We start from the raw sequence: 15521 nt of genomic DNA on the forward strand, positions 1-15521 counted from the left end.
GTGTGTGTATTCAAATCCCCCTCTATGTCCCTCGATGGACAGCTCTTCTGGGGACACACAGGAACCAAGGCAGGAGAGGGAAACGATGGTTTCTGGACAGCTCCTTGCTCTGAAGGCAGACTGAGGTAGACATCAGGCCCATACATTTTCCTCACAGTCCAGATGCGTATCCTCTGGAAGACCCTTAATCTCTCCCACACCTGGGAGTTTGGCCAAAATTATGAAAGGACCTCTGGAAGGACAGAGCTGGCCAAACACCTCAGATCCCTTGCTGGAATTTTTGCTTGATTTAAGCACCAAGGACTTGCTACTTCCCCTCTTCCTTGTGCATTCCTGGCTACAAAGCATAGCTGGGACCAGGACATCCCCAAAAGCCATACCCAGAGGAGCTCTGTTGTCTTAGCTAGCACGAGTTCTAACATCATTATAGTGAAAGGATTTCACATCACCAGAGCTTCATACCTCCTTGCAGTTTCCCACAGGCAGCTCCTCCAAGATCTGACTGTTCCTAGTCCTTGCAGCAGCCATCTGACTCCAGACCCCACCAATCCACTCTTTTATACCACTTGTTCTTATTGCCTACAGGTGTGGCCTGTTAAGATCACCTGCTTTTAATCTTTAGTAATTGGTCCAGCTGTAACTCATTGGGGGATGAGATTGCCTTCTATACCACCTTCACTTACCCATCCTGTATCCCCCTACAGACCTCCACATCCTCATTTCAGCATAGCAACACTCTGAGGACACAGACACCAGGCTTTGGCCAAAGCCTTCAGCCTTTTTTCTGCAGGTGTGACACTTTTTGGTCCCTCACTGCAAAGAATGGCATTTGTGATGCACTAATGGGACCACAGCAGTGCTGCTGCAGCAAGGCTTTGATTTGGGAAGCAGAGCTGCTCAGCCCACTCTCCTCTTGCTGATGTAGTGACCTGGTTTTGTCAAGACTGTTTTTCTCCTTTTGTCTTTGATGTCGTTTTGGAAGGCAAGTCATGAGAATTTCATGGAAGCATTGACTCAAAAGTTGGACTAAAACAAAGCCAATCACAATACCATTATAAATGAATGAGGTGCAATTTCCCCTTAGAGGATTATTACACTATTTAGGGTTCTAACACATTTATTTCCACAGTTTAGTAATCACTTTCATGCTTCTCATCGAAATATAATCCATTTATATTTTAATGTAACAAGTTACAAGGATTATCAGCTCATAATAAATATACTCATCCCCTAAAGCATTTAAACAGCCCCTACACTTTCTGAAAAAGATCTTAATGAGCAGACACCTACAAATGAACAAGGAAACTAATACTGTGTTGTAGGGAAACCATCAAACTGCAAAATACATGCTGCTTAAATTTCTTTTCTGTGAAACTAAATATTTTTCAGGACACAGATTTTTACTTTGAAATTACTTTTATCACGAGAAGGCTTTGGAAGTCTTTGAGACTGCCTTTTGCATAGGGAATTTGTTTACCTTGCAGCCTTAAATTTGGAATATTACATTCAGCTCATGCATAGGACTATGTCAAATCAACACATCACTCATGAAAATCAAATTAAGGAAAGCTATCAATAGCAACCAAGAGAAATCCACACAAAAGAAAACCCTGACTGACTTGAACTTAGGTCAGTCCTAGTGCTGAAGTGCCCATGAAATCACATCCATCGAAGACAACTGAAATCCACTCTGTCAGAGAAATGTAAAAATCTCTCTTGGCCTACTGGCCTGCAGTCAGTCACAGTAGTTTTCTCTTGCAGTTGTCTGGAGATGGGTGAAAGTAAATATTACCTGTCAAACTAAAGCCATTCCTTGCCTATTCACAGAGCTGGCCAGCATATTTCTGGCAGAATTCTATTGAAAGCTTCTGGCGCTCACTGCACTTGCAACCATAATTCTGACTGAGCTGTAAGGCAGGAATATGAATTATCCTCTGGAGCCTTCAATCTCTGAGCTTCAACACATAGTTCAACTCCCCAGTTCTGCCAGTGGTAGTGTTTTTCTTTTTTCCACATGCTGTATCTGCTCAAAGTGTTTTTCTGCGTAAGAAAATGTGAAATTAATGGTCTAGGTTGCTTTCATCTTTCAGTTTTGCAGATGTATGTTTTCTTAACCCTTTGCTGTACAGATCAGGGTCACTTGAACTTCTGCAGGTTCACCTATCAAGAACTCCATTCACAGAAGCACACTTGCTTTGGAGAGTTCCAGGAAAACAGAAGTGCTGCAAAATCTCAAAAATCCTTTTAACAGGAATCCATAGATAGCCTGGCCTTAGGGTTATACAGAAAGAGGCTTTTAGCTCTGGCTGGAAAAGAGAATAGACATGTCTATTGTGCAGCCTCTGCAAATACAGGCCATCCCTAGGGAAAGGAGAAGGGAGGAGATAATTACATGTGAAGTCTTTATTGTTCCTAGAAAATCAATCTCATGAGTGCTTTCTTAGTTAAGTACCAGTTATCCCAATATCTTCTGGCATCCTGGTGAAGTGCACACCAGACCATGATCACTGTAAGTGTGAGCAATGAATTAAACCTAATGCTGTTTCTTCACTTAAGGAGCAAACTTTGCAAAGCTCCTTAATGCCCAATGAAGCAGTTTTTCTATGGCAAGGAATTTTCCTCTTGTGAACTCCATGTTCAAACAAGCTCCCTGGTGAGGTATGCACAGACTGGCTTTTAATACAAACACAAAACTCACATTTAACTTATTAGTTGGGGGAGGAATACAGATGAAGGTTGGATGAATCTCATGAGTCATTGTTTCTGTAGGATAAAAAGCAAGCTTGTCTCAAACAAAATAAATTTGTTTCTATTGTGTATTGCAGATAGAAGTGCTTAAATAATAGAAAGATTAATAGAAACACTTCAACCAATTGTTCTAGAAAAATGAAAAATAGCTTTTGCATTATGAAAGAATATTCTTTAAATACGGAGAAATAAAACATTTCAAATGGAACAATGTTTTGGGAGAGGGAGACAAAAGCAGATTAGTCATGCTTGGATGTACTTTCCCAAACAATGCACTGCTTAGAGCTAAGACTAAGACATGCACATACCCCAAGGCACACATGATAAAATAGGGAATGTATATTAGTTTAATTCCTTTATCATTTGCTCACTGCTGCATTTTCCTGTCTCATGCTAAGCCTTGCCCTGGATAGCACCATATGCATGTTCTGCATCCTGACCACTGAACTCATTCCCAGCTGAACCTTGTGGCTAAATGAAGGGACATGCTCTTGAAGAAAAGCAGGGCAAAAGCCCAGTACTAACACCATTGAAAAGATAATGGAATGGCACTGTTCAAGTGCAGCACCATCCTCCAGCAGTGTGCAAATTTCAATGAGCATTTTTTAGTACTTTAAGTTTTTAGATATGGAAGGAAATGATGAGACAGGGAAAAGGTATACCTGAAGGAAACCCAGAAAAGTCTAAAGCCAGCTGAACAAGGGCAAAAAAGTACTGAAACAAGGATTTAATGGAATATTCAGAACTGACAAGAAAGGAAAGCATGGCCTACAATGTCTGCAGACCTTGAAGACAGCGTCAAGCTATACAAAATTAGATAAAAGTCCAGGTATCCACTGATTCAAGTTCTCACCAGAAAAAAATCCCTAGAAAATCCCTGTGGATGGGTGGTAGTGAATAGCAGATATTGCTGGCAGTGGGTAAAAAATTCAGGTTCCAGTCCCTTCTCCCACCTGCCCTCCAGTTCTGACCCTGTGATCTGCCACAGCCAGCAAAGTGAATCTCTTTACCTCTCCAAGGATAGATGTGCCATAGCTCCAAGGCCAGGTCCAAGAACTCCAGGAGCTATCCTGTGCTAACTGCACTAACACTTCCACCTGGACACATTTGCTGTGTTTGTTGGCAATCCCTTTAGCCAGACTGATCTTGCTGTGTGGTGATATCAGGACAGAGACCAGCTCTCCTGTGTGCTCATACAGAGGGAGTGCAGCTGGATCCCACTTTGTTCTTTGGAAATAGCTGCAAGAAGAGCAGGCAGCACCTGCAAGACAAGTGGTACCTGGATGCTGTACAATGTGCCAGATACAGTATTCTGTGATATTCACCCTTGTTTTTAGCACAAAAGGAATATGCAGTGTATTCTGGGAAGGAAAATCCATCAACAACAACACCAGTTTTATCCAAAAGCTCTTTTTTTGCTAAAGCAGCTTAAATTTGTACCAAGTCTCAAAAGCCTTGTTTAAAGCACAATTTTTTCCTGAGGAAATGTTACAGACAGATTGTGTTTTTCAAAGACTGTTAAGAGTAGGTGATGGCTTTATACTGATTTCCCAGTGCTAGGGATGCAAATGAGAAAAAGAAGAGTCAGTTGACATTCTGTAACTGATGGATAAGTCTTACCCACCCAAACCCAAGCAGTCCTGGCACAGTTACCTCCAATACCTAATTTTCTGCATTTCTATTATCATCTGATTCAGGACCAGTCCTTGTTAATTCTCCAAAAGCCAGGATTGCAGACAAGGGCCCTTCCCTTACAATGCAAAGCCTCACCTGCTTTTCACAGGAATCTGGAGCACACTGGCTTCTACAAACACACCATTCCTCTTAGTGGTCAATCAGTCTGTACATGAAGCTCTGAGATGAGCAAACTGCCAAGTCTGAACTGAAGGAAAACTGTCTTGTCACAAAGCAAGGAGACAACACAAAATAAATTACTCTGTTCTGCTTTACTGGTCAATCAGTTCATGTATTATATCCACACACAGATATGATCAACTGAGCTCATGCTTATGTAATCAGACACATCACTCCATTGCTTCATCTGTAACTGAATAGAACTGCAGCAAATTAGTTCTGGTGCTCTGCAGAATTACCTGCTGAGATTAATTACTTGTTCACTTTTTGAACAAAGTCCATAAAAAGCACACAAAAATCATTTATCCCATCAAATAGCAATTTGGACCATGCAGTTAGAGCACAGCTGAGCTGAGGTAGAAAGTTCACAAGCCACTCAGCTCTCCTTCCAAATGAATCCCTTGCATAAGCTTGATGTAAAGCAAACACAGCATTTTGGCATGGGCAGGCATCTTGAAGAGCTGCATCCATCACATGTTCCTGAGGGGATCTCTAAGTTTTCTTGACCTAAAGGCTCAGTGTAGTTTTCTTTTAGGGCTGGAGAAATGAAAGCAGCCTGGATCCCACTGCCAATGCTACTCAGTGTACTTACATGTTCTTGAGTCCTGTAACAAGCTAAAATAAAACTACATTTGACCACAGAGTTCAAACCACTGTTTGACCACTGTTCTGAACCTAGTAAGTATCTGATGACACAGAAGAATGCTGCTCTTTTGGTGGTGTTAATTACTCCTCCCAAAGACCCATGACAAACAGATAACTAATATAGGAATTGTCTGTAAAACTGGAATATCTTCCTTTGAAATCACTGTTTTCATGCCTTAAGTATCAGACCTGATAGAACAAACAATTCTGAAAATACACAGGTAGGAAAGCAAAATACCTACCAAGTGTTATAAAAGCCTCATCTTGCCCTACAAAGTTCAACCTTATCTTAACTGGGGATCACAAGATATATCTCACTAGAGGCAATATTTGCTTCCATGAAAAGCACTTAGTAAGGAAAGGTGAAGAGGGAGAAGTACTAAAAGGAGTGAGTGACTAGCTGCTGTTTGCAGAACTGTAACAGGTTAAAAATAAATGTTAGATAGGAGTAAAGGAACTGGCTTAATGATAAGTCAGTCATTATCATATAGGGAGAGGCCATTGTAATTCAAATATAAAACCCAAGGCCCAGTTCTCACTAAGTAAAACTGAGAGCTAGGTTGAAGCCCCTAAGCATGAAGGCCAGCAGAGGAATCTCTATGAAACACAGTATTTGGTGTCTATTCAAGTCTCAGGGATACTGGGCACTCCACATTTGAACAGGTAGCTGCACCTAACACAAACAGCCATCAAAATAGTTCCAACACCCAGATCATCAAAATCACCCGTGGTTTGAATTTTTTGGTGAGGGCATACTTGACTCTTAAGAAAAAAGCATTGCATTGCAGACATAACACAAGTTTGTAAAGGGAACTCAATGCTCTAGCATAATGCTTCACATTAAGAATCATCCAACACTTGCTAATTCCATAGGAATTATTCTAGGAATGGGCTCAAAGTGTGGTGTGGCTTGAGAGCAAAGTGGGTTCTTTTGTCTTCTCAGTCAGACACAGAACCACCTACACATCAAAGACTCATTCCCTGAAATGAGCAGCATTCCAGCTGTGAAGCCAAACTTCCAGTTGATCTCTAACATGAGCAGGGCCACATTAATGTCTTAAGCACAGTAAGAAAAACTGCATCTTGAGGATGAAGAACTGCAAAGGTATTAAACATCTTCTCCATGGTGCCTGCAGCATGGGCCCACACCCACAGAAGTGTTTGTTCTTAATCTCTGACTGCTATTACTCTCACTCATAAATCCTTCTTCAATTACAAACAGTTTTAATTAATAACATACCCCCTGTGCCTATGCCCTGGGCCATTTCCACTTAAACTATTAAACCACAGTGTCTCACGTGGCAACTAAAAGAAGCAACAGCTTTTTCTGCAGGCCTGTGAGCAGTTTGTACTGTGTTAAGGGCACAGCTGCAGGTAAGCACCTGATCACCCCTCCAAACAGTGGGCTGACAGGGGAACCATCTCAGCAAGAACCATCCAAAGCTGGTACAACAAAAGGGTTGTGAAGCATGACAGCAAACCTGCACTAAAAAAATCTCCATCCCATGCATTCAGCCAGGCAGTCACCAAATTAACTACTCAACTTTCCTAGCTCTTCACCCTGGGCATTCTTCCCCACAAAACTTCCCAGTCTGTATCTCTGCCTTTTGAAATAGGACCTCAGTTGGCTCTGTCTCATGCTTTCAGAACTGGGACACCAGCACCTAAAAAAGCTGCTTTCTACATGCATTTTCTCCATCCCTTTTCTTACTGCCTTAGGTTCAAACAGAGCTCAAGTCCCAAGAGCTTCCCTCCATTTCCTCTTTTACAACTACAGCTCAACATTGTTACACAACACTGTGTTTCTCCTAACAAAGAGAATCAAGCTCAATGCCAACAGCTCAGAAATTCAGACACTGGTGTATCTTCAGATAAGAGAATGACTGTGGGGGCCCTGAATCACACAGCAATTTCTTCTTGCAAGACCCATTCAAGCACCTGAGGGCCTCCTCTTACAGGGACACAACAAGATCTGCTTTCTGTCACCTTCAAATAAGCAGCTTATGTATTACTCTTAAACTGACAGTTGATTGGAGCTAATGAAACACTAGAGTGGCAGTTGCTCTTTCATATATTTAAAGAAATATTTACACTCCAGGGGCTTGACCATGCCCTATGAGATGACTCAGAGCCAGTAACAATGCAGGTTTGTGCAAGACAAAGTAAATAAATGCGTCCCAGATCTCACACAGCAAAGCTGTCAACCTATGAACAATTTTAGTTGGAAGTTTAAAATGGAATTAGCTTACTATTTTGTATTATTTACATTCAGTATGACCAATGGTTCTGCACAATCTCTTGAAAAACAGTGGAATAAACACTTCCAAACAAAAAATTGGTGCCTTTGCCATCATATATCCAGCCATGATAGCACATTCCAGCCCTCAGCCCATCTCCCCAAGTCTCTCCTTTGCTTCACAGGACCCTTCTCCTCCTGCCCCATGGGCTGCACCCTACCTACATCAGCCATACCCAAAATATGGTATTTTGGAATACCACAAAGTATGGCTCTGTTGGTTATTTAAGGACCCTCTGCTTTCTCATCTCTTACTCACCTGAAGTAGTACAACCACAGCCCTGCCTGATGCTCTCAGTACTCCCTGCCCAGCTGCAAGGGCTGTCAGAAGCTGAAGCATGTTTTGTTGAACTACAGTAGTCACAGCAGGCTGAACCCCACCAAACTTGCAGTAACATCAAACATTTTATTGCTCAGCAATAAAAGGTGAGAACATAATTTCTCAGTGAGCACCACACCTTCCCCTGGCCCATCAGAGTGATCAGGCAGCACAGCCTGCCCTCTGCCTGAGGGTGAAAATAGCACAAGAGCTTGGGCCTTCTGGAGGGTAGGGCTGGTTGTGTTTGGCTGTTTTCTTGGGGTTTGGTTTTGATTTTTTCAGGTTGAGTGTTATTACTAGGACCTTTCTTACAATGCAAGAAACAAGTAGGCAGTGTTTTATTTTGTTCCAAATATGCTATAAAGACTGTTTCAAGTTCATAGACGTTAATCAGTGATAATTCCTGTTAGCAGCATGATCACCAAAGCTGCTCTCTCACCTGCACAGTCACAGGCTGGGTACTCACCACCACAGTGTCCTGCAGGCATTTGAAAAAACAGCTAATAAGTACAGAAGACAAAAACTAATGCAAAACCACTCATTTCCCACTTCCCAATTCACTGTCTATTTACTCTTGGAAAATGTTGTGGAAAATTTCTGCTAAAATCTGTCTCAAGGTATTTGCTCACAGTGAGATACAATTGCTTGCTTTAGCTGAACTAATTGCCAACCTATGCAAACACATGACAGACCATGAAGCGAGAGGCAACTGTGAAGTACTGAAGGACTTCTGCAGACAGTTTTTCCAGTTATCTTTTTTTAAAGAGTTGTCTCAAATCCATTCCTAGTAGTAAAATTGACAAGCTTACAGTACCACTTTAGAATACCATACTGTTAAAAAAGTCACATCACCATTCTATAGAAAATAAAAAAATCAAACCAACAAGAATTCTGATCTCTCCACAACTTTTATCAGTTAAAATGTGATGGGCTTGACCTTGGCTGGGCACCAAATGCCCATCAAAATCCTGCAAACACTCCCTTTTCTAGCTGGACAGGGACAGAAAATGTAACAAAAGGCTCCCGGGTTGAGAAAAGCACAGGGAAGTAATTTACTAATTACAATCATGGGAAAAAACAGACCCAGTTTGAGGAAATTAATTTATTACCCATCAAATCAGAGTAGGGTGATGCAAAATAAAACCCCTTCCCCCCACACTTCCTTCTTCCCAGGTTCAGCTTTACTCCCAAGTTCTCCACCTCCCCCACAGTGGCAGAGGGGGACAGGGAATGGGTGCTGAGGTCAGTTCTTCACACAGTTCCTGCCCTCCTTCCTCCCCAGGACAGTCCCTCACAAACTGCTCTAGTGTGGGTTCCCTCCACAGGAACAGACTGCTCCAGGGTGGATATCCAGTGCTGGCAAGGAGGGAGGGAAGAGAATGCTCCCATGGACCTCCCTGGGCCTGCAAGGGGACAACCCTTCACGGGCTGTTTTCATTGCAGCCTTTACCTGAGGGATTGTTCCCACTCAGAAACACAGGCAGCATCAAACCAGCACCTGGCTCTGGCTGCGCAGACTCAGGCAGTTCCTCTTTTCTCACCAGGAATGTTGTGGTGGATCAAAGCATTACCTTCAAAGATCCTCCAAGGGATGGATTAATGCTCAGCTCATTACCCCCAACTGCTGAGACATTACAGTGCCTGCATGTACAGCAGAGGCCAAACTTGTCAGATTTTTTTAACTCAACAGTTATAATAAGGAATTATTTTCCTGTTACCCCTAGGAAATTGACTTTGTATCTAGGGATTCTGCCACATGAAACATAAAACAGACACAGCACAGGACCTAGCTAATAGAGCATAACAGGTGTGTTCCCCTTGAAGTCAACATCTTGGACTTCTGTAACATTCATTTTTTTCTGCAACTGTTTTCTAGTACCAAATAAATGTCTTTCATAAGTGTAACTCCTCACTTATTCTCCACTGTGAATAAATTAAAAAAAAAAAAAAGCTAAGCTATTGAGCAGGGCTATAGATTTGCTTTAAGCCGTACTCTACATGTGGAATATTAAAGACATTATTCAAAAAGCATTCAGCACATATTGTTTACTGGATCTTGTATTGCAGGGTAGGTCTTTATTAAAGGCAGTATTTGTTCCACAACATACACGTCAGACACTGGAGAACAGGAAGCCAGTACGCCCATGTACCAACGAACTTTGCACTTCAAGTACTCTGAGAAGATTCTCCAGTTTGCCAGCAGCAACCTGACAAGGGGGCTCTGGATGAGAAAAGGTAACACGGCAGAAACAAAGAGTAAAAACTGATTTGCATTAGTGTGCCATGCTGCATATGCTTGTGCACACCTGGGACCGGGGTGGACAAGACAGGAATGAGGCTTGGGGACATAATTCTTAAGCCACTGGGCACAGATAACCAATTTTTGCCACATTTATATGTAAGTTTTGCCACAGACACATGCAGCACCAAAACCATGCCAAGCCCTGTATTAAGCAAAAAAACTTCCAAGAAAGGCTAAACTAATACAATAAACTGGAAAATTCAAATGAACAGAATGACCTCAAGCACAACATCTTAACAACCATCATCAGGGTTAAGAAAGTTTGCCTTGCTGGAACTTTAGGAAAAATGTTTTAGCCAGAGATTAAAAAGCTTGCTAACAACAGCACAAGAGTGGAATGAAATTCATGTTATCTTACAGCACAAAAATCTCACTGACTACAGAAGTTCTGCACACAACCAAGGAAAAAAGAAAACAATCAACATATTGTATCATTTCACAGTGTACAAGTGAGTAGTTATGAAGAGAAGTCAATTTTCCATGTGGTCATTTTTGTGTTCTCTGCTTCAAAAAGAACACCATTTGCAGACAACTACAGCTTGTTTTCTCTTGCTCCTTCCCCTACCAGCCATTACAGCAGTTTATTACTGTTACTGACACTGCTTTACCATGGGAAATCCAAGTGCACACTTAAGCAAATAGCAAGGAGATACACACCTGTCTAAAGACATACAAAAAATATGCTATGCCCTTTCCTTTGCATTACCAGCATAAAGGGAGAAAGATGAGCAATGTGTAATACCAGTCCTCCCAAAAGGAAGTTAAAGATTGAATTTTACACTCCAACAAAAATATATTTGAAAAAAAAAATTGTACTTCACATTAGAAAGACATCACCTGAGTTTCTAAACAATTCTGGTTTTGAAATTACTTCTAAATACAGAAATACATTAATTATGCCTATCCCACTGTGTTGGTTTGGGCTGGGATAGAGGTAGTTTTCTTCATAATAGCTATCATGGGACTATGGTTTGAATTTGTACTGAAAACCAGCACATTTACACTTGCAGCTTTTGTTTTACCTATTAAACTATCTTGACCCATGAGTTTTCTCACTTTGCTTTCCTGATTCCCCGACTCATCCCCACTGAGGGGTCACTGTGAGTGAGCAGCTGCATGGTACTCAGTTGCTGCCTGGAGTTAAACCACAACACATATAAATCAGGAAACTATTCACAGCAAAGTGAAATTCCATCTTTTACACTGTAGCTGTGTAGTAAGTGATGTAGCTTTCTTAAATAGCAATTGAATTCCTTGAAAATGTAATGCTTGCTTCATGCCAATATTCTTTTCAGAGCAAGCCAGAAAAATACTAGGCATGGCAAAAGTAGCTACAGGAGTTTTCAAAAGTATGTAATTATTCCACTTTAATTGCAAGTTAAGGCCTCCTCTGCTCAACATAGTAGAAGCTGGCTAAAGAACTTCCATCACCATTAGAGAAAACACCAGCACACAATCAAGATGAGCACAAATCTTATTTTAACCATAACTGAGGCACCAGCCTCCTCTTTGTGCATATGTACTACACATTTGGAAGAATGCTTTTCCTTCAGCTCACAAAAAATCTGGTTTACAGTCTGTGGACATCAGACACCGAGGATTTTCACTTCAGTCCTGTTTGCCTTCGCGCCACTGCCGTGAGCCCTCGTTCCAGGCTACATAAACAAAGAGAGCAAGCACCACATGGACAGTGACTACAGCAACTATGGCAGCATAGAAATAGCTGTCTCTGTCAGACATTCCCAAGGAACCTGAGAAAACAAAGAAAGTAAAGAATATTAGTTATGAGCTAGGAACTCTGACGTGGCAAGTCACAATTCTCCCTAAAGACCAAAGTTACATTTACTCCTGTATCAAAAGTCTGAGCTCAAAATGATTCACAGGAAACACTTCACCGGGACAGTTAAGGGCCTTGAAACAATTTCTGGAGCAAAGCAACACTGCAGTATTCAGTATTTAAGTAAAATTACCTAGATTTGATGTCAACAGCTTAGAGTTCTACAATACTCACTTTTTCTGATAGTACCTTCCAGCACCAAACAAACCTCAACATCCTTTTTTCCTAAATGTAACTCTCTTTGTGGAGCAATAAAATTGGGGAGGGAGGTGGGAGAAAGAAGGGGGAGAATTCTGCAATAATTTGCCACTAAAACAGGAGAAAACAGTAGAAGAACAATTAAATTTAGAAGACTATGACCTTCTGTATTCAGACTATAAAACAATAATGCCTCACCAGTTAAGATACATGAATGCATCTCATATGAAATAATCTTTCAAATATTGAAAGACTAAACACTGAAATATTGTTTCCCTTAATTAATTTAAAAAACCCAACAAAGTCTCCCCAAAAGCAAACAAAACCTGCACATTACAGCACTCCAAAACCATCACCCTGCGAGCACAATCCCTTCAGTGCCAACAGATCTTGTCATTAACTGACACAGCGAAGTTAAAGCTCAGCTTGCTACACCTCAAATTTAAAAAAAAAAAGCTAAAAACAATCTTGAAAGTTAATGAGCTTTGAGCCTTCATGTACTGCATACAGCAGTACATACCAAAGGAGAATCATCTCAGAACAACTTGGTTACACACTCATAAGCTCATAAAGCAGCTGCTTTCTCCCTTCTTCCTCTCCACTTCAGAAGGAGATAACTTCCTAGAACTGTAGGAGGTAAGTATAAGTCCTTGCAGAATCAGGACTACAACATGGCTGCTGGTTCAAACAAACAGCCCTAATCTCTTTTCCTTTTTTTTTTTTAATTGAAAGAAAACTCCAGAAGCAACCACATTCAATATTTGAAATTGCATATAACTTGTTTAAATGCACATATGTTTCAAAAAGCAAAATATAAACCTCAGAAACAACATTATTCTGTCTCAAATACCTGCAGGAAACATAACTCTGATAATTCTGACAAAAGTCTGCTGCAGGGTAGTGTTAAAAACCCTTTAGGAAAGGGGAACAATGAACCTCTATGCAATATAAACCATTGTATAATAAACAGCAAATTCTGGATTGCAGACCACAATGCAGGGAAAGACACATTGATCATTTATATAACTTTCTGTTCTAATTAAGACATTAGAGGACCTTTTGTCTATATAGGGAAACAAATATTCAAAACAGGAAGAACAAAGATGCTATTAGAGGATTGTGCTTCTCCTCTACTTTTGTAATAATAATGCTAATTGGCAGAAACAAAATTACCTTCAAATACATAAGCCTTTGATGAAAAATATAGCCCAACAGGTAATGTAATCATTAGAGCTGTGAAGAATAGAAGTGTTCTTAAAGTTGATGTTAATGAACCCTCATTTCTGAAATAAATAAGAGAAGTTACACACAAAAGAAAGTCACAAAATGTATGCCTGAAACAGGACAAGAACTTGTTCCAAACAGAAGCTGATTACTTTTCAAGAACTGAGTAAGTGTATTGTTTGGAAGCAATAAAGACTTGAAGTATGCATTTGCTGGCTACAATAAAAATGAGAGTACTCAAAACAATGTAATGATTCTGCCAGTCTAAGCTCACAAACAAAATTAAAAACTAGAATTAAAAATTAAAATTAAAAATTAAAAATTGAATCTTTAGGCTTTTCCCTGTCACTGCTTTGCAAGCATTATAACATAGGGGGGTTATGTTAATATGTTTATCAGTGCATTACTGCAAAATTATTAAATATCTAATATTAGCTACACGTGCACATGTCATATGAGAGTATCCTGCATTAAAACTTGCCAAGTTCCCTTTTTTTTTCTAAACCAACTACAAGTCCAGGAAAATGACAAATTCTACAGGCTGGGATAGAAAGGGAAGTACACCGAATGAATTTAACAGCTTACTACTCCAAGTTCCTTTTTATTAGGTCTTCTTCCTCTATTTAAAAATAATTTCTCAGTTTTTAACTAAGAAAGCTGGAATAAGTGTAGTAACAGTCACAACATAGACCCACTACACCAAAACTTTGCCTTCACAGACCTAAACCTGGAAGACCTTTGACAAGAGAGGGCTTATGAAATTTTATGTACTTGGTAGGGTCTCCTTGAACTTGACCTGCTAGAACAGGTGCTGTGTTTACAAAACACCACACACAGCCTGGTTCTGTGTGTTTCCACCAGTTCTCACTCAATCTGCCTGGCTGACTACATTATTTTATGCTTAACTAAACATGTAAGCCAGGCAATACCCTTCTGACTTTCAAAGGTTGCCTCATTCAAAGACATTAGTACTTAGGGCGTTGAAACACAAATATATGTGTTTTTCTTTGGAAAAAAAAAAGTGGAAATGGGGGAAAAAATGGTTTCATCCTCTAACAGTTATGTGCAGCCATGCACAGCTTCTACACTGCAGCCAACAGCCCTGCTGGCTGCTCATGTACTGCCATACATTTAGGCAGCTTTAAAAAAAGAAAAACATCCGAATTCTTTTCCTTTATCAGCGTTTGCCTGAAGGACTGTCAGGGTGGAGAACAAAACTGCATTCAAAATTTCCCTGGGGAAATTAGAAACCATTCTATCAACACTTACCCAAAGAAGAGTAAGATGACCTCCAGCTTATTACCAAAGTTAAAAACTCCACTGCTGACAAATACTTTTCTTACACTGACATACTCTCATCGCTTCCCTACGCGGCAAAAACAAATATTCGTGTATAAGCTCAGCCTAGCTCGGCACGTTTCCCCGCCGGCCGGCGGCCTCTACGCTCGGCATTCGGGGTGGCCCAGGGTTACACAGCGTCACCACGGCAAACCGGGGCCTCCTCCTCCTCCTCCTCCACCCGCTATGGCCCCTCCGGGCCCGAGCTGCCGCTCCCTCCCGCTCCTCCCCGGCTGCCCGGGGCTGCAGCCCCAGCGCGGGCTGATGATGCCCGCGGCCCAGCGCGCAGCCTTCCTCACACCCCACCGCCGCGCCCTCCCGTCCCCGGGCCCTTCTCCCGCCCGCCCCGGGACTCACGGCCTGAACTCGGCCACCGGCACGGCGCTCACGGGGCCCGGCCCGAACCGCTCCATCGCCGCCCGCCGCCGCTTCGGCCCGCCGGAAGCCGCCGCTATAGGCGCGCATGCGCGCGGAGCGGCGGCGCCGTCGCCATAGCAACCAGGGAGCTTGCGCGGCCTAGCGGCGGGCGGTGAGTACTGCAGCGGGCCCGGCCCCCGGCTGAGGGAGCGAGGGGCGGAGAGAGTGAGGGATGGAGGCAAAGAGAAACTGAGACACTGAGGGGTGGAGGGAACGAGGAATGAAGGGACAAAAGGATGGAGGGTTGGAAGGATGAAGGGATGGAGAGCCTGAGAGATGGAGGGAATGAGGAATGAAGGGAGAGAGGCATAGAAAGGTGCAGGGATGGAGGGATGCAGAGATG

At 41.9% G+C, this 15521-nt stretch overlaps 1 protein-coding gene across 1 annotated transcript; it reads right to left on the minus strand.

Annotated features, from left to right (window-relative positions):
- Positions 1-9916: 9916 nt before the first annotated feature.
- VMA21 (vacuolar ATPase assembly factor VMA21) lies at positions 9917-15226 on the minus strand. Its single transcript, XM_009090326.4, is given in 4 exon segments — positions 9917-11915; positions 13373-13482; positions 15119-15178; positions 15180-15226. Coding segments are annotated over 4 exon segments (360 nt in total). The 3' UTR covers positions 9917-11772.
- Positions 15227-15521: the final 295 nt, after the last annotated feature.

This window comes from Serinus canaria, chromosome 4A, assembly GCF_022539315.1.
Source record: "Serinus canaria isolate serCan28SL12 chromosome 4A, serCan2020, whole genome shotgun sequence".
Classification (NCBI taxonomy): Eukaryota; Metazoa; Chordata; class Aves; order Passeriformes; family Fringillidae; genus Serinus; species Serinus canaria.